Source organism: Lathyrus oleraceus, chromosome 6 (assembly GCF_024323335.1).
Source record: "Lathyrus oleraceus cultivar Zhongwan6 chromosome 6, CAAS_Psat_ZW6_1.0, whole genome shotgun sequence".
Lineage (NCBI taxonomy): Eukaryota > Viridiplantae > Streptophyta > Magnoliopsida > Fabales > Fabaceae > Lathyrus > Lathyrus oleraceus.
In genome coordinates this window covers 288,886,845-288,907,390 of record NC_066584.1, presented here as the reverse complement: position 1 = coordinate 288,907,390, position 20,546 = coordinate 288,886,845, and the positions used below count along the sequence as shown (strand labels likewise).

Below are 20,546 nucleotides of genomic sequence, written 5' to 3'. Positions count from 1 at the left end.
TCACAGATCATCAGTTTTTTTCTCCCAACTTCCTTGCTTTCTGAGAAGAATGACTGGACCGATCACATCTTTCGAGATGGCAGACGATGAAGTACAGATAACTCAGACTGTAGTCTTCGCTCTAATCCCTCTTTTGCCTGGATCGCCCTTTCGGGTTTTCAATCTACCGGGATACCCATTTTTGCCTAAGCCGCCCTTGCGGGTTTTCGACTTACCGGGTGTACAAATTCTTTTCATTTTTATCCCAAATTTTTGCCCAAACCTTTTCTTTCTGTTTTTTGGTTCGCCGGGATGCCCTTTTTTGCCTGGACTCTTTTGTTCTTTTTGTCCAGCGGGTCAATTTATGCGAAGTATTTTTTGACTACATCTGAGTTAACAGGGGACGGAAAATCTTCACCATCCATAGTTGTAAGCATCAAGGCTCCACCGGAGAAGACCTTCTTCACAACATATGGACCTTCGTAATTAGGAGTCCACTTGCCCCTGTTATCTGTACCGGGAGGAAGGATCCTCTTCAAAACTAGATCACCAGTTTAATAGCTCCGAGGATGCACTTTCTGATCAAAGGCTCGCTTCATCCTTCTCTGATACAACTGCCCATGGCATACAACTGCTAACCGTCTCTCTTCGATAAGGCTTAACTCATTAAACCTTGTCCGAATCCACTCGGCTTCGTCCAGCTTGACATCCAACAAAACCCTCAGAGAAGGTATCTCCACTTCAACTGGTAGGACTGCTTCCATACCATACACAAGGGAGTACGGGGTTGCCCCGGTCGACGTACGTACTGAGGTACGGTACCCATGCAAAGCGAAAGGCAACATCTCATGCCAATCTTTGTACGTCACGACCATCTTCTGCACAATCTTCTTGATGTTTTTATTTGCCGCCTCTACAGCACCATTCATCTTTGGTCTGTAAGGAGAAGAATTGTGATGTTCAATCTTGAAATCTTTGCAAAGTTCTTTCATCATCTTGTTATTGAGATTCGAACCATTGTCAGTGATGATTCTCTCGGGAACTCCATAACGACAGATGATTTCTTTCTTGATGAACCGGGCAACCACTTGTTTGGTAACATTAGCATAGGAAGCTGCTTCCACCCACTTGGTGAAGTAATCAATCGCAACCAGGATGAAGCGATGTCCATTCGAAGCAGTAGACTCAATCTTCCCAATCATATCAATGCCCCACATGGCAAACGGCCAAGGCGAGTTCATGACATTCAGAGGGCTTGGTGGTACATGCACCTTATCAGCATAAATTTGACACTTATGGCACTTCCGAGCGTACTTGAAACAATCGGATTCCATAGTCATCCAGTAATAACCGGCTCTCACCAATTTCTTCGACATTGCATGACCACCGGCATGGGTACCAAACGAACCCTCGTGCACTTCTTGCATCAACATGTCTGCTTCGTGTCTATCCACGCATCTGAGCAAGACCATGTCAAAATTCCTCTTATACAGCACATCATCCTGTTTCAAATAAAAGCTTCGAGCTAGCCTTCTCAGGGTTTTCTTATCATTCTTTGACGCACCTTCAGGATACTCCTGGCTTTTGAGGAAGTTCTTGATGTCATAATACCACAGTTTCTCATCAATCACAACAGACTCGGCTGCAAACACATACGCAGGCCTCTCGAGTCGATTCACCGCAACATGTGGCACATGATTCCACCAATGAACTTTGATCATAGAAGACAAAGTAGCCAAAGCATCAGCCATCTGATTCTCATCCCGAGGGACATGATACAGCTTCACCTTCTTGAAGAACGTCAATATTCTTCTGGTGTAATCTCTATAAGGAATCAAATGTGGCTGATTCGTATTCCAATCTCCGTTGACCTGGTTGATCACTAGAGCGGAATCTCCAAAAATGTCAAGCGTTTTGATCCTCAGATCAATGGCTTCTTCTATCCCCATGATACAAGCCTCATACTCAGCTTCATTGTTAGTGACGTCAAAAGTCAGCCTAGCAGAGAAAGGTATATGTGCACCTTTGGGATTAATCAATACTTCCCCAACACCGTTGCCATTCATATTCACAGCCCCATCAAACATCAGTGTCCACTTGTCATCCGGATCCGGTCCTTCCTCGACAAGAGGCTCTTCGCAATCTTTCATCTTAAGATACATGATGTCTTCATCAGGGAATTCAAACATCATAGGCTGATAATCCTCAAGCGGTTGCTCAGCAAGGTAGTCTGACAGAATACTATCTTTAACGGCCTTCTGCGATGTGTACTGAATATCATATTCTGTTAGAATCATCTGCCATCGAGCAACGCGCGCGGTGAGATCCGGTTTCTCAAAGATGTACTTCACTGGATCCATCTTAGAAATCAATAAGGTAGTATGGTTCAACATATACTGCCTCAGTCGGCGAGTAGCCCACGCCAAAGCACAGCAAGTTTTCTCGAGCAGTGAATATCTTATTTCACAGTCGGTAAACTTTTTGCTAAGGTAGTATATGGCATGCTCTTTTCGACCAGACTTGTCATGCTGTCCCAATACACACCTCATCGAGTTCTCGGTCACTGACAGGTACATTATCAGAGGTCTCCCTGGAACTGGAGGGATCAGGATTGGAGGTTTCTGTAAATACTCTTTTATCTTGTCAAAAGCTTTCTGACAATCATCATTCCACCTGATTGCTTGATTCTTTCTTAGCAATTTGAAAATTGGTTCACACGTGGCAGTTAGGTGAGATATGAACCTTGCAATGTAGTTCAACCTCCCTAAAAACCCACGGACTTGCTTTTCTGTTTTCGGTTCAGGCATCTCTTGAATAGCTTTGACTTTTGCTGGATCAACCTCAATCCCTTTCTCACTGACAATGAAGCCTAACAGCTTCCCAGATCTCACCCCAAACGTACACTTGTTTGGATTCAGCCTCAGCTTGAACTTTCTCAACCGGTCAAACAGCTTCTGCAAATTAACCAGGTGCTCCTCTTCTGTCTGCGACTTCGCAATCATATCATCCACGTACACTTCAATCTCTTTGTGCATCATGTCATGAAAGAGAGTCGTCATAGCCCTCTGATAGGTAGCACCGGCATTCTTTAGCCCAAACGGCATCACCTTATAGCAGAACGTGCCCCAAGGCGTAATGAATGTCGTCTTTTCCATGTCCTCTGGCGCCATTTTAATCTGATTATAGCCCGAGAAACCGTCCATGAAAGAGAATACTGAGGATTGAGCCGTATTATCAACCAATACATCGATGTGAGGTAATGGGAAATCATCTTTCGGACTCGCTCTGTTCAAATCCCGGTAATCGACACACATTCTGACTTTGCCATCCTTCTTCGGCACAGGAACGATGTTGGCCACCCACGGGGGATAGCTTGTAACAGCCAGAAAACCCGCATCCCACTGCTTTTGAACCTCTTCCTTGATCTTGACAGCCATATCAGGACTAGTTCTGCGAAGCTTCTGCTTGACCGAAGGACACTCTTCTCTTAGAGGTAATCGATGCACCACAATGTCTGTATCCAACCCAGGCATATCTTGGTATGACCAGGCGAATATCTCCACATATTCTCTCAGCATCTCAATTAGCCTCCTCTTGACAGAGTCCTCTAAAGCAGCCCCAATCTTGATCTCTCTTCTGGCGTCCTCAGTACCCAGATTAACAATCTCCAACTCCTCCTGATGAGGTTGGATGACCCTTTCCTCCTGCTTCAGCAATCTGACCAATTCGGCGGGGAGTTCACAACCTTCCTCACTCTCCTCTTCAGCTTGGTAGATGGGAATATCAAAATCATACTGAGCCATAACAGAATTGTTCATAGTGGATTCCGTGGGATCACTTCTGCATGTTAATGCCTTGTTTTAGAAAAAGAGTTCAAGAAAGTCACAAAAAACAAAAACATTGCCATTTTTATTGTTTTGAAAAAATGAAAACAAAAATAGAAAGACAGGGATCACAAAAATTTGATTGCAAAACGTCCTTTATTAATGATAATCATTAAAACAAGATGAGGCCCTACAATGAACCACTACGCCTTGGGCAGAGCGTAGGGTTTTCATGCAAAATGAAAAAACAAAAGAAAATTACTCTGTCTGAAGAGTAACTTGGACCACTTCTTCAGCCGTCCAGTTGTTGATAGACTCCCCTGGTGCACACGGGCGAACCGAGTTGTCTAAATCACAGTCGCTGTCACAGTCTTCACTACCAGTTGCAAAGACGTCGCCATGATTCATCAGTCCAGCGCTGGTAAAGGTACTCGAACCCGCCTGCACACTCTGCTCTGCTTGGAGAGTCTCATAACCAATGCCAAATTTGTCTTCTTTGACAGGCAAGTCCACCATCTTGCCCCAACCTTCAGCTTTGCCGGAGTTAACAACCTCTTTGGCCTGCTTGTACGAAGCAATCGAAGCATCTGGCTTCCTCTGATCAGCGTACGCCACTTTCTCAAGAGCCACACTCTCAAATGCCTGGCATAAGGTTTCATGGATCTCGCCATCCACCTCGACATACTTGAACGAGGATAGGTGACTCACCAGAATCTCTTCTTCGCCACACACGGTCACAATCTGACCGTTCCAGACATACTTGAGCTTTTGGTGGAGAGTCGACGAGACTGCCCCTGCTGCGTGAATCCACGGACGCCCCAACAAACAACTATAGGCGGGCTGGATGTCCATAACATAGAAGATAATGTCGAAGACCTCCGGACCTATCTTCACCGGCAAAGTAACTTCCCCAAACACAGAACGCTTGGATCCGTCGAAAGCACGAACGATCAGGTCACTAGGAGTAAGCACAACCCCTTCAACATCAATCTTCTTCAGAATCTGCTTAGGCAGCACATTCAGCGACGACCCGGTGTCTACCAATACGTGAGACAACACTGCCCCCTTGCATTCCATAGTGATATGCAAGGCTTTGTTATGATTGCGACCCTCAGGCGTTAAGTGTAGGTCAGTGAATCCTACACCATGCCTAGTGCTCACATTGGCCATCACACCCTCCAGTTGGTTGACGGAAATCTCCTGAGGTACGTAAGCCATGTTCAGCATCTTCAATAAGGCATTACGATGTGCCTCAGAGCACAGCAGCAAAGAGAGTATTGAAATCTTGGACGGAGTCTGATTAAGTTGATCTACGATCTTATAATCACTCTTCTTTATGATCTTCATAAACTCCTCCACGTCCTTTTCAAATGAACCCTCAGACACCTCTTTCTGAGCCGGTTCTTCGTCAACAACAACCTGTTTTCCCTTTGACTTGGCAGAAGCCTCAGCATTAGCATCTCTCAACGGCTGAGGAGCAAACAGTCGTCCACTTCGAGTAAAACCTCCTGGTCCACCAACGTTGTCCACAACGGGACTCACAACCACAGGAGTTTTAACTGGTGCACTGATCGTCACAGGCGCTTGATTTGCTGGCCTCGTCTGATTATCAGCCCTTCTGTTGCTGCGGTAGGCATTATCATATTTCCATGGCACAACCCTACTATTCTCAACTGGTCTTCTCCCAGACGCCACGATAGTAGTTGGAGCACTGATGGTTACCGGAGCGGAAATGGTAACTGGGGTACCACTTGTTGCAGGTGTACTAACAACCCTTTGTCCCCGTCCTTCAGACGGTTTAAAGTAGATAGTGACAGTTGACACTGTCCCACGATCTTTTACAGCCCTACTGAATTGCAGACAACCCTCATCCATCATACCCTGGATACCGGTCCTCAACTGGTCACAACCATTATCAGTTTCAGCACAACCAATACAGCCCTCATCACAGCCCGAGTAGACACCCCCATTCAGCAAACGACCCTTTACAACCAGCAGAGAAGTCTGAACATCATCAACACTAACAACCAAAACTTCAGCCTCTTCCCCTTCAATATTGTTCACTCTATGCCCACCATGCTGAGGCATAGGATTGTTCACGACGTTAGGCATCTGAGCGAAGTTGATCGTCTTGGCATCGATCAAATCTTGGACTTTGTGCTGGAAAGCCCGACATTTCTCAGTATGATGTCCTGGTGCCCCGGAGTGAAAGTCACAACGAACGCTGGCGTCGTACCCAGGAGGCAATATTGTTGGCGGAGCCATTGTACGCAACTCAACAAATCCTAACCTGAGTAGTTCGGGAAGCAGTTCGGCGTACGACATGGGTAGCGGATCAAAACGTCGATCAGGCATCCTTTGTCTGGGCTGATACGGACGTTGCTGTTATTGTTGTTGTTGTGGTTGTTGAACTCTTTGTTGTTGTTGTTGACGAGGTTGAGGTGTTGGAATGGTTACAGCAGCAACCGGGCGATACTGATTTCTGTTCACACTTCCTCGGTACACATTCCCTCGGTGTTGTACAGCATTGGTTTCACCCTCTCTTCGGCGAGGTGCCCCAGAGAAAGGTTTCTTAGATGATGAACCCCTGTCTTGGATCTTACCAACCTTGATCAAACTTTCAGTTCTCTCACCACAGATCACCACGTCTGAGAAACTACCGAATGGGCAACTCCCCATCCGGTCCATGAATACTCCTTGTAGCGTGCCAATAAACATATCAGTTAACTCCCTCTCCAGCATAGGGGGTTGAACTCTCGTAGCCAGTTCACGCCACCTCTGGGCGTACTCCTTGAAGCTTTCATTGGATTTCTGACAAAGACTCTGCAGCTGAGTCCGGCTAGGCGCCATGTCCATGTTATGCTTGTATTGCCTCAAAAAGGCCTCTCCCAGATCCCTCCAGCATCGGATCGAATCTCTCTTCAATTCCATGTACCAGTCCAAAGAAGCCCCAGATAGACTATCTTGGAAAAAGTACATCCACATCTTTTCATCATCCGTGTAGGCAGAGATTTTCCGATAATAGGCCTGCACGTGGGTGCGAGGGCAAGAAGTGCCGTTGTATTTATCAAAAGATGGCGCCTTGAATTTATAAGGGATTCTCAAGCCTTCCACTAACCCCATAATGGTAACATCAAAACCGAGAGAATTCTGACATTCCATAGCCCAGATCTTCTCAGCAAGGGCATCAGCTTTACGATCCCTCTCATCAACCCTTCCCAAAACGTCTTCGTCTTCACTGAGCAGCTGAACATATCCTCTTGTCTGTCAACAATCGGAGCCTGATTATGGGCCGGAGCACGGACTACTCTGGCATTAGCGGTATCTGGAGCAATAGGTTGACCGTTGATTCGAATACCTCTCAACTCATCACCTACAACATAGTTGTTGATGGGAACAACAGCAGTAGCAGGTTCATCGATCGGGCCTCCCTCTGGCAGAGCTTGGTTGGCCAGTGGAATTACAGCTTCTTGTCTCTGAACTAGAGCTCGGACTTCTTCTTGACCTTGCGCAACCCCTTGCATCATATGCATGAACTGGGCCATGTTAGCCCTCATCTCAGCTAACTCAGCTTGCACTTGATCCATGTTCCTTTGATGATTCAGTCTCGTTGAGTAGCGATGCGGTCTTTGATCAGCTATCCTGCCTGGACACAGGAATCAAAGTGAGAAGTCACGAACAAGAACACCTACTATGCAAAATGATATGAGTATGATGTTAATGATGTGTATGATGCACATGATATGTTCATTTCTCAGGCATTCAAAGAGCCTGATTCATCCTCAAAAGATGGCAACCTGCAGCAACAAGGGAACAACATATACGAGATAAACGAGAACAAAATGAAACACCAACAACCTTATCTATAGATAAAAGCAATAGGATCATACAACGAAGTCAACAAAGATCCAAATAAACGGAGTACAACAATGAATCCCATCCAACAAGCCTGGAGGTGATTCTCAACATACACATCAAAGATCCAAGCTAAGACAAACGGTCTCCCGGAATGAGAGTCTTCAGGTACTGGCACTGGTCTATCAACAGGGCGCATTCTGAACATTCTGGTAGAGGGGTGATCTTCTCCTTCAGTTGTCTTCTGAGCTCTACAACTTCTCCTCCAAGATGGTTCTCTGATGCCTGTCTCAAATCTACTTCCTTCTTCAACTGGATGTCTTTGTCTCTGAGTTGCTTCTCCAAGTCTCTGATCTTCTTCTGATAACTGGCTTCAGCTCTCTGCAGCCTCAAGCACTCCCGGTGTTCTGCATCTAACATGGATTCCACCTCCTCGTAGGATCTCTTCTTGCTTCTCAATCTGCTAGCATCTTCTCCCTGCACTCCTCTGAGTTGATGAACCAATTTCCACCTATCAGCATTGGCCTTGTACAGCTCCATCTGGGTATCTTGCTCCTTTTCTCTCAACCGGCGATTCTCCATCAGGGCTTGCTTGTAGTGCTCGGCAGGCACACTCTCAGCAAGGACCAAAGGTGGTTGCTCCTGCAACGGCTCCATCCTATCATAGGGTAGCAACAAAGTTTCCACTCTCTTCTTAACCCAATCAGTGTAATCAGGCATAGCAATGGCAAATTTCTTCCCTAAGACATATCCATCCTTCACACCAATAGACTTCCAAGCTCTTCCTATCTGCTCCAATCTAGCCGGGTCACTCTGCTTCTCAAAATACACACTTTCAGCTATCTCAGCATCAAATGGTCTTCCTTTCATCACAAACCCTAACTGGCGAAGAGAAAGAACCGGGTTGTAATTGATGCAACCCTTAGTCCCTACAAGTGGCACATTCCGGAACTCTTCGCAGCTCATAATGACATCACGCACATCCATCCGGTAAGATTGCCATCTGATATCATATGAGGTAAGAGACATAACCCTCTGAGTCCACTTATGAGTGCTCTGAGCATCCACAAAAGGTCCACTGACTGGCAGGAGAGACGTGAACCATCTGAGCAAAAGAGGTAGACAGCATCTGATAGCTCCACCCTTACCATGCCTGCTGTGAATAGCATAATAAGTGTCAGCTAACAGAGTAGGAACTGGATTCCCTCCAATGAAGATACAGACTGCAACGTAGTCAACAAAATTGGGCATGCTCGGGAACAAGACAATCCCATAGATCATGACGGCCAACTGAGCCTGAAAAGCTTCCCAATTCCCCTTCTCTGCTTCCTCTCTTGCAACCCTCAACAAGAACTTCAAAGGCAATCCTACAACATCCCCACTGGGCTTCCAGTTATCACAGACTTCTTTGATACCCAAATGGAGAGCTCGAGCAACGACCCTGAAATCAACTTCCTTAGGCACATCCAAGAAAAGAACCTGATACCGGATCAGGACACTCAGCAGAATAGAATACTCCTCAAGAGTAGGCGCCAACGGATAATCTTGAAAGGTGAAACAATGAAGCTCTGGGTCGTAGAACTGTAGAAGAGTCTGCAACGGCACCGGATCGACTACCATCTTCAACAGCGTCAGAATATCTCCATACTGGTCAACAAACCCCTTCTGGTTACCACTGGTCATAAGGCTACTCAACTCAATCAGAGACGTCAAAGGCTCACGGTGAAAGCTGTAGGAACAAGTCTTCCGCTTCGACTCTGGGACTGTTGCCATCTCTATCAGTGAACAAACTCTGGAATGTACCTGAGAAATGATATGCATGCAGAGATTAGCTTTTTTTTTTCTTTTTTCTTTTTTTATTTTTTTTTTTCAATTCTTTTTTTATTTGCTTATTTTTTGAAAATAAACATGCTATGATGCAAATGATGCAGACAAGACTGGCTGGCTTTGCATCTCAGAACACAGGATCGAAGCTTCGGTTTAAACCCGGAACCACAACTCATCTGAAACCCAAAGTCAACTGAGAAACTGTCATCTGAACCCAAAGTCACCAACAGGACCACAAGTCACCAACGGTACCTGTAATAATGATCATCCCCTCCCCACTCACGGGTGTCATCTAGGCCAGGGTAAGGTCGAAAGAAACGCAACATAAATAACCTTTCACAGAATACCATCATATACACACCCGAAGTATGTAACGATAATATCCCATCAGGGTCTGAACTGCTCGTGATGTCAATGTTTCGCTAAGTGGCGCAATACCACCCGCTTCCCATGACTCACTCTATTCCTAAGTATCCTAGATTTCACTCATGGCCTGGGTATTGGGCCTTTTACCTCAAGTAACTCCCACCCCAACAGAGAGAAACAGACAACCAGCCAGCCAGATGAACAATGAATATGAATGAATGCAAACATAAATGCAAACATAAATGCAAACAATAAATGCAAACAATAAATAATGAATGCAATAAATAAAACAGCAAAAGCAACCAAAAACCCTAACCTAGAGAGCGCTAGGAGAGACTCGCATAGGGAAGATGGACCAGCAGAAGGTCAACTTCTCTTAGAATCCCCAGCAGAGTCGCCAGTTGTCGCATTACGCGAAAAACCGGCGGGAAAACAGAACAACAGAGCCGCCATCGTGCGTTATTTATCCCAAAGGAGGGAAAGGAAACGCTCGAAGTAAACCTGGAAAGAACATGGTCTCGTGACCAAAGAGAATGGGATCGGGAGTCGGTTATGCGAAGGGAAGGTATTAGCACCCCTACGCATCCGTCGTACTTGACGGGATCCGCGCACAATAGGAAGGAAAATGGTTGCTAAAACACTGCTCAAACAAACAAACACTGGCTGAAAGAGACACAAGAAAACAAACGAGACTGACTCGGCAGGATATCGCATCTTGGGCCTACTTAGTCTATCAAGCATAGACATCAGAGTCGAAGTAGTTCGAACTGGGAAAAACACATGCTCGCTAGGATGTCGCATCCTATGCATACGTATCTTCTCGAACGAAGAAGAATCAGAGCATCCGTAGCTCGGCTCACGCACGCCAAACAAAACCACACAAACACGGGCAAACATGGAACCCGAATGCCAATCGCTGGACTTATATCAGCTTTCGAACCAAACACACCCACCCTGGAACCCGAATGCCAATCGCTGGACTTATATCAGCTTCCAAGCACACAACAAGAGGATACGGAATGCCAATCGCTGGGCTTACATCCATCTCCTGACACACACAAAGGAACACACACAAAAAGACGAAAGGTTTCCCGGAGAGATCAACTCAATCTCCTGCCTACGTACCTCATCTGGTATGAGGATCAGGGCGACGTAGTTCCCCTACGCAGGGACACATGACTAGCCTAACCAGATAACAGAGGGAGACACAACTAGGGAGACTACGACTCGAGCCTAGATGTTATCATGCAAAATCATCCCTAAGTCAAGGTTTCTAGCTAACTTGCACAGGGAGCAAGCTATCCTAAAGCACAGGCAATAGCAAAGCAAACAATCACAGATAGCACACACTATATACACACCAAGTGGGGCTCAAACAAAGGTTAGGCTGCAAGAGCAAGCCAACTATATCAGGGTGATGTTAGCTCTTAACCCTAACATTGAGAGTTAGGGTGAAGCTGATGAAAGGTGAGTGAAGATGAGACTTCACAGCTCTTATCCCTGGCCCGGGAGAGCTTCAGACAATGAAGTGTGAGTCCAGAAAGTGGGAACCCTTCTACACTTATGACACTGACTCAACATAGATCTTGGGGTTAATGTCCACAAGGCATCAACATGTGATGTGAGCCAAGGGACGACTCAACAGAATAGCAGGAGATGGATTGCACATCTCTTGTGTCTGCCAATTGCCTTATCAAAGGTCTTTTCCTGCTTGGGGACAAAAATAAACAAGCACAAACATTGCCTCTTAAGGAGGACTTCAGACAGGTGCCTGGCCAAGTAACAGGCCAGGTCTTCCATACTACATGGAGAAGAGATCATTATACCTCAATGCTCAAGCTAGCAAGCAAAGCAAACACAAGTTCACAAGGGAACTATAGCAACTAAGGTACCTGAGATCAATCCAACATAATCAGTATACCAGACAAACACAAGTCAAACAGAAAATTACAAGTCCACAACACAAACAGATAACAAGCATCAATGCACAAAGGTGCAAGCCACAAGGCCTAGGTACAAGTCTCAATGCCTACAAAACAAACTCAAAGTTAGTCATAAACAAGCTATAAACCAACTCCAATTGGGTAAGCATCATCAAGCATAAGCAATTGTGCTCTTTGACCTGAAACAAAGCTCAAATGTGAGAGCACAAACCACTAGGACTTGGCCTAAGGTCAAAATGGGAGCAATAAACCAAAACAGAACATGAAACTTATCCAAAATCAATTTCAATCAAATAAGAAGCAAATCCAAGTGGTCTCACATTCATATCATCAATCAACATCATTTCATGAGGCAAAGAGTACAAAGCATGCAATTTAGAACCTCATAGGACCAAACAGAAAGATCCAATTCAAATCAACTCACAAACATTTCAATAAATCACCAAACAATTCATGGTCAAACAGAATTCATAACATGATCTACACACCAAATTTTAAGTCATTTGGACCAAGGGAAGCAAGTCAAAGAAAATCCATAAGGCAAGGCATGTTCATACAAGCTCATACAAGGCACCAAATCATGCATCAACTTCAAGCAATCATAAAACAGAAACCAAACATGATAAATGAATGAAACCAAAGCCATGGCAAACTTCACGATGTCTATAATACACATGCCAAATTTCAAGTCCATCCAATAAACACCAAGAATTTCACAAATCATATAAGATCATGACTCATAAAACGTCCACAATTGGTCAAACAGGGAAGAAAATCTCAATCAAATTGGAAATGCACTCAAAAAATCCACAAACATTCATGAGCAAACTTAACATCCAGAAGATTCAACATGCAAAAATTCAAGTCATTTTGAGTTCATATGGCATGGTAACAAAAATCATGAAGTCAAGCAAGAAATGGTGTGACACAAATTGTCACACCTCCAATGATCATGTCATATCTCACAAATCAGGAATGCAAAAATCACAAACTATATACCAAAATTCTCCTCACGGTCTCTAGATTAAGCATGCAAAGTTTCAAGAATTTCCAATTAAGCATCATCATTTCATGACCAAAATGGAAAGCAAGGTGCAACAAATGACATGTTCACATAAATCCTAGCCAAAACAGAAATCCACACGTGCACAATTTCCATAAAAATCATCAAACAATACTAGACATGGCAAGGATCATCATGGAAAAAACCTCACATCAATTGGACAAACCAACAAGAAGTTATGAATTTTCTATTGAGAAGAAAAAAAAAAGTGAAACAAGGCAAGATGAACATGATAAGTGAAATGAAATTAAATGCTAAAACCAAAAGGAGAAGTGCATGAGCCCAGTATCGAACCGTGTTTCAATTTAAAATGGGGCGCCACTTAGTGAAACGCCGCGTTTCACTAAATGAGGTGTCACGTTGTGGTTGGTGGCATGGCGTATAAACACAGAAAACATGCAAAGCAACGAGGCTGAAGATCTAGCGCGATCTGGAAACAACATTGTTAGGGTTTCACGTGACATTCATCGTGTTCATCATCAGGATGAACTTTTTCACAGAAATTAGCAAGCAATACATCAATAGATTCGTCTTCTCAAGCACAACAACAATCCAACATTGGTTTAACCTAATTCATGCTAATAAATCCGGATCGACCAAAATAAGTTTCAACAACCAAACTTAAATTCAGCATATCTCTCTTAATACTCAATGAAAATCCATGATTCAAAGTGCAGTACAATCAGCATGGCAAGATCTATGATAAGCATATCAACATTTCAACATTTGCAAGATTCGAATTCCAACCTGATTTGAAGAGCAGAAATGGATTGGAGGTTTCCAGGACTTGTAAAGCTGAAACAACAACTCTTTGATGCTTAAGTTGATGAAAGGATGACGGATCGTGGCTCAAAGGTCTTGGATATAGCTCAAATCAGCAGCTGCCATTGATGGAGCTTGATGTAACAGTTCCAAAAGAGGCACAAAAACCTTGAATGCTTGCTTCCAAAACCTTCAAAAATGCTTATGGATGATGGAACCAACAAAAATCAAGCAAGGTTTATGAAGGAATTTGCAGAAAAGTGGAGAAAAAGTTTGAGAGCAAGAATGGAATTCGATTTAGATCTGAGTAGAAAATGGAATGTTAATGTGTTTTCTGTTTTGATTATGCATATATACCATCTGTTAATGATCTTTACTAATCAACATTAAGCCAAGCCAAAAAAATTAATGAATGCAAGTGTTATGGCCAATTGGGAATTCACCCTCATGTGCATGGGGTGCATGCTACAGTACACGAAATTGGGCCTAAATCCACTTAAAACTCTGTTTGTAATCCAATGGAAATGTTGCCAAGTGTAAACAATGCATTATTTTAAGATTTGAAAATTCCATCCAAAAGGTCAAGTGAAAAATCAAATAATTTTGTGATGATATTTGATGAAATGTAATGAATGACTTGGATAGAGCATGTCAAAAGGAGAATGTAGCAAAAAACCCCACTCAATTTGGCCAAATGGTGTGAAAGTTATCCAACTTTGAAGTTCAAAATCCAATGACAATGATTTGATCATATTTTGCCAACCACACATGAGAAATGGATGTTCTTGGACTTTTTGGAAATGGGAGAACACGATCTTCAACTTTCATGTTGGAAAAAAGTTCATTTGAAGCTTGTATGATGATGTAAATTTGAGGAGAAAACCTTTCTATTTTTGGCAATTTCCAATTACAGGTCACTTACTATTTTTGGAAACTTTTCATCTGACCTCAAATTCTTCAATCTTGATCTTTGAAATGTCAAATGAGACTTGTATGGACATGAATGAGGCCTTTCAAACCATCTCCTACCTTCAAATCCTTGATTTTAGGCACAGTTGACCACAATTGACTTTCTAGGGTTTCAGGTGGATTGAACAATGACTGATGACTTCTAAGCACCCAATCTTTGACCAAACCACTTCAAAAGGACCCCTAGGTCATGTGAACATGTTGAACCAACCCTAGGGCTTTGCTTCCTTGAGAAATGCACTTGCTTGCTTGTTTGACTGATCCTCCTAACCAGTTGACCTAATCTTGTCAGATGGCTTGCACTTGGGCAAAGGACAATGCAATGCTATGCAGTGGATAATGTAATGTTAATGACCTAGTCATGAAAATGTATGTACAAAATGGGAGGTGCAAATTTGAGGTGCTACAGAATGCCAACGTCGGTTAAGACTTGTTGACGATGGTGCCTCCATATACTATACTCAGCTTTAGCAAAGTCTTTCGACTCTTCAAAGGTCCATTGTTCATTAACTTTACATTGATGCAATTGTTCGAGGGAGGTCGGGGGATTTGAGATTTGTTGATGCATGTCGAACTGCAGTTTCATACGATCACTATGGTGCATCTCCACAGTGGTGAACCTGATGATCGGTGTGCATGCAATCCAAATTGTTGCATCGTCTGTGTTGATTTCATGATGATCTTTCGGACCTAGATATGGTCTCCAAATAAATTATAGAGGAATAAAAAATTAGATTAGTAAATGGGTAATATTAAAAATAATTTATTATGAAATGATTCTTTTAGTGGTAATATACTGTATGGTGTTAGGTGATCCAAGATATTTTGATAGACCGTGATGTAGTGTCTAGGACATATTTTGTAAGTCATCCCACGAGTCGACCATCTAAACCGAAAAATAAAATTATTTAGAACTAATAATGGGTAAAGTAAATAATTTAAAATAATGTTATTAACTTACTTTTTTTACGTAAGGAGTGTGACGTTGTTGTTGTTGACAGGTGATAAGCACATAAATCTAGACCAACCTCGTGCTTGGAGCAAAACGGTGCATCTATAAAATGTAGATGTGTCTTTCTTTGCATTTTTACATAAAGAGTTATAAAGATAGGACAAACAAGTCAAATTCCAACTATATGTTCCTATTTTATCTATGTTTCTTAATAAGGGTAAATACATAACATGTACACTAGAACCATTACCTTCGGAAAATAATAATGAACCAATTAATAACATAATATAACATCTGATTTTAATTATTTTCTTTTCTTCGGTAGAATTTTCATCTAATATTATACCGTTATAATAACTTTTAAGACATGTAAGTAAAATACCTTATCCTCTCAGGTTATTATCTAACACTAATGCTAGAAGGTATGTCATTCTTTGTTGTAATGAGCTTCGCATGTTTCGGCTGGCAGCATCTTACAGGAAAAGAAGTGATTCATGAAAGATAAGTTTTATGGATCTACCTCACAATTGCACCACCACTAATCTTTGTACATGATCATCATAAATTAAGCTCTGAAATAATATGTCAAGACATTTTTCCTCTTGTTAGCAAGGACCCGTTAGTGAAGGTAAGTACAATTGTAATACCCCATATTTCTTTAAATGCCTAAATTTCTATTAATTGAGGTCAACTGAGTTCCTATGTGCTCTAAAAGTTGCCAATTGGGATAAATAGTGAGTCCAGGTTGACTTAATTAATATTATTGGGAGCTGACCTTTTATTAATTGGGACATTTTGGTAACAATAATAATGGGTCAACAGCTCAAGTAGAACAAATATTACAAGTTAGTGCCACTTGAGATATTTGTTTCTACCACTCCACCCACTTTCTAACCACACAAATAAGCATGGCCACTTGTATATGACCTTTGACCCACTCACCACCACATGTTTGTTCCTTATACCACTTACCATATGCCATTTGTTTTCTATGTATCAGAAAGGATAAGTAGAGAGAAAGGAAAGCATAGAAAGAAAGAGGAAGCTCAAGAGAAGAGAGGAAAGCAAGGCTAGAGGAGAAGAAGAAGAAGAAGGAAACTTGGAACCAACACCATTATCTTCATCCTCATCTCATCTTCCACAACTTCTCCTCTTCAATTTCTTGAGGTGGGTTCTAGTTAGAAATCCTAGGTTCTAGAAGATTAGGGTTGTAGAATCATAGATAAATCATGAATAATCCATGTTATGTGATGAATATTTCTCTTGATGTTGTTGTTTTTATGAACATGTGTTTGATATGCTCTTCATGATTGTTGTGATTGCATGATTTGTTATGGTTGTGTTCATGATGTTGAAATCCTTGTTATACATGTACATATAAACATGTAATATGATGAGTTTTATTGGAAGAAGAAATGGACGGTGTGTTAGAAATGAAGTAACAGAGGAAAATGGTGTTTGTGAAGTGGAAAAATGAAAATGTGAGTGAACCAATCGATTGGCCCCTGTTATCAATCGATTGACAGCCTTTGGTTTAGCAGAAAAATGGAATTTTTACAGGACCAATCGATTGACACTGCATGTCAATCGATTGCACAAACTTGTTGTTTATGAACAGTGGAAATTTTCAGCAGGATCAATCGATTGATACTCAGGATCAATCGATTGACACTCAGCAAATTTTGAAAAACAGAAATGTGAGTGGACCCAATCGATTGGGCTTCCCTAACCAATTGATTGACTCAAGTTAAAAACCTCAAAATCCATTTCTTAAGTGTTTCTAAATGCATTCTTCCATCCATTAATCAATTATGATGTTATGTTTATGTTGAATACATGTTAATGGTGAAAATTACATGATGAATCTAGTGAGTTAACCTAGGATTGAAATTAGGTCATGAGTGAGGTTTATAATCTAGATAATGCGAGAATACGGTATTCATTCGTACGACGCTTATGTGGAGGTCGTGTACGAATTGTTGCCATGATTGAGAATGAGACGTATTGTATGGAACATGCTATGTTATTTTTGTGTATTGTGGTGAATGAAGTCACCTATGATTGATGAATTATGTTATGGTTCGTGGAACCGATGATTGTAGAACCGATCATGTATTCAGAATGTGTGTTTTCTGTGATGGTACACATCTCTATTGGTATGCTTAGACGTGTAAGCATTGGGATGTGGGACCAATGATTCGAGCCTCAATTGGGTTTGATCCCCAACCATGGCGGACATGGGGGAAAGGTGGACACCTAGGTGGGTTGGAGTCCCATACGGTGAAAGATACCCTAGGTGGGTTAGAGTCCCATACGGGTGACGGTCGCTTGAACTGGGGATTAAGCCTCATACAGGACCCGATATCCACCACGAAAGTCGAATCATACGAGCATGCATGAACCGGGCCTGGCTTAGACGTAAGTCCGTTCGGGAATTGATGCGCAGTGATCTGAATAATGATCGTGGTTGAGTTATGAGAACTCAGATGCATGTTTCCATACAATTACGAGTTAGTTCCCCATCGCTCAAGTCTTCGTTCCCTTGTTGACTTGAGTTGGATATGAGTTGAATATTGATTAGAAAACCTTGTAGAGACGAGTGAACCCATAAGATAGGGAACCCACTAAGATTATCATCTCACCCCATGTTGTTGATTATTTTTCAGGTGGTTCTGAGAAGGATAAGGGTAAGGGCAAGATAGAGTGATGTCTTACTTACCTAAGGACTGGTGGCTTTTCTTCCGCTGTGTAGATATTTTTGAGATCATTGTCTAATGATCTAGATCAGTAGTTTTATTTTGGGCACTCTTATGTATATTTATGCCACATTATGTTATTTTGGGCATGTATTTATATATGTACACTATGATGCTAGACACTTATGTATTTCAGTACCAGTATTACACTATGTATAATATGTATTCTAGGCATATATTATATGTGGGTGTTACAATTGGTTTCAGAGCAGGTCGTATCCTCGACCTAGCCATGAAATATTATAAGTATTCCTTTCTGCCTCATATGTGGGTTGTCATCATTGTCCTTGGTGTTATATTCATAGTATTGAGCCTGATCAACTTAATCCTATTTGTATGACATTCAGGATCATGGCTGACAGACGCAGAGGTCGTGGTAGACCCAGAACCCAGAATTCGGACTCTGAACCGCCAAGCGGTAGTGAAGGTTTCCAATGGCCTCAGTTTGTGCAACCGATGCAGCAACCACCGAACCAGTTCGTGCAGCAGTGGAATGGTGGTTTACATCCTCAAGGAGTTCCACAAGAAGCTATAGGTGGTAGTTTCCGAGACTTCTTTCGCATGAATCCTCTTGGGTTTCATGGTGGAATAAATCCCGTGGAGGCTTATGGGGGGACACCTAACATGGAAAGAGTGTTCCCATCCGGTGTAGGGGTGCAAAGACAATGTAGTGTGGCTGAGGATAATTTGAGAAGGGTTCAAGGAAAGGTTGATCAGTATGGAGTTGGCCAGATGAACCAGGGAGGACCAAGTCATTAGTTTAAGCGTAGACCTCGACCCTTCAAAAGAAGGCAGGTGCAACATGCAAGACCTAACCATCCTCCGCAATGTCAAGTATGTAAGAAGTTCCATTTCGGAAGATGTGTCGCTGGTGTAATTAGGTGTTTTAAGTGTCAGGGAGAAGGTCACATGTCTAGGGAATGTCCTCAGAATAGGAATCAGATGCAGGGGAGGAGCACCAGTTGAGTTTATACTTTGGATGCAAGGAAGGCTAAGAGCAACAATGCCTTAATTTCTAGTACGTGTTTAATTAATAATCATCCTTATTTTGTATTGTTTGATTATGCGGCGACAAACTCTTTTGTATCAATTCGGTGCATGAAGCGTCTTGGCTTGCAAGCAATTCCCTTGTCTTCTCCTATGGTGGTTACTACCACCATGGATGATGTGGTTGAGACACCATTGATTTGTGAAAATTGTTCGCTCTCGGTGAATGGTAGAATTTTTCAGATTGATCTTATTTGTTTACCACTTAAGAAGGTTGATGTGGTTTTGGGGATGGATTGGCTTTCCGCCAACTCGGTGTTTATTGGTTGTGAAGAGAAGTTGATTATCATTCCATCTAGTGAAGATACTCCAAAGGATGTGCTAACTACAATCTTGGAAGGTACGGTTGGCATGGTTAATTTCTTATTTGAGAATGAAAAGTCAGTTCTCTTGGTTCTTACCAAGGAATCTAGCGATAATCTGAGTGTTACACAAATCCCTGTTGTTTGTGAATTTCCGAAAGTTTTTCCTAAGGATGTCTCCTATCTTCCTCCTGAAAGGGAAGTGGAATTCTCTATTGATCTGATACCTGGGACGACTCCAATCTCCGTCTCTCCGTATCGCATGACGCCACTAGATTTGAGAGAATTGAAGAATAAATTGGAAAAGTTGTTGACCAAGCATTTTATCGACCTAGTGTCTCACCATGGGGAGCTCCAGTGTTATTAGTAAAGAAGAAGGACGGTGGTATGCGGTTGTGTATTGACTATCGCCAGTTGAATAAAGTTACCGTCAAGAACAAGTATCCTCTGCCAAGGATAGACGATTTGTTAGATCAGTTGAAAGGAGCCTGCGTGTTCTTGAAGATTGATTTACGACCGGGCTATCATCAAATAAGAGTTAAGAGTTCGGATGTGCCAAAGACCGCATTTAGAACCCGATATGGCCATTATGAGTTCCTTGTAATGTCGTTTGGTGTAGGGAATGCCCCAACTGTTTTTATGGGCTGTATGAATCGGATATTCCAACCCTGCTTGGACCAGTTCATGGTGATCTTTACTAATGACATTCTTATTTATTCTCGTACTCCTCAAGAGCACGAAGAACACCTAAGGATTGTTCTATCAGTACTGCAAGAGAAACAACTGTTTGCCAAGTTAAGTAAGTGTGAATTTTGGATGAACAAAGTGAGGTTTCTTGGTCATGTAATATCACAAGGAGGAGTATCGGTGGATCCATCTAAAGTTGAAGCAGTTATTAATT

The 20,546-nt window shown here is 42.5% G+C and overlaps 1 protein-coding gene across 1 annotated transcript; it reads left to right on the top strand.

Moving 5' to 3' along the window:
• The first annotated feature begins 19,394 nt into the window (after window positions 1-19,394).
• LOC127095242 (uncharacterized) lies at window positions 19,395-20,012 on the top strand. The gene has a single exon (XM_051033956.1). It carries the CDS (start codon window positions 19,395-19,397, stop codon window positions 20,010-20,012), a length of 618 nt encoding a protein of 205 aa, XP_050889913.1.
• The last annotated feature ends 534 nt before the right edge of the window (window positions 20,013-20,546 follow it).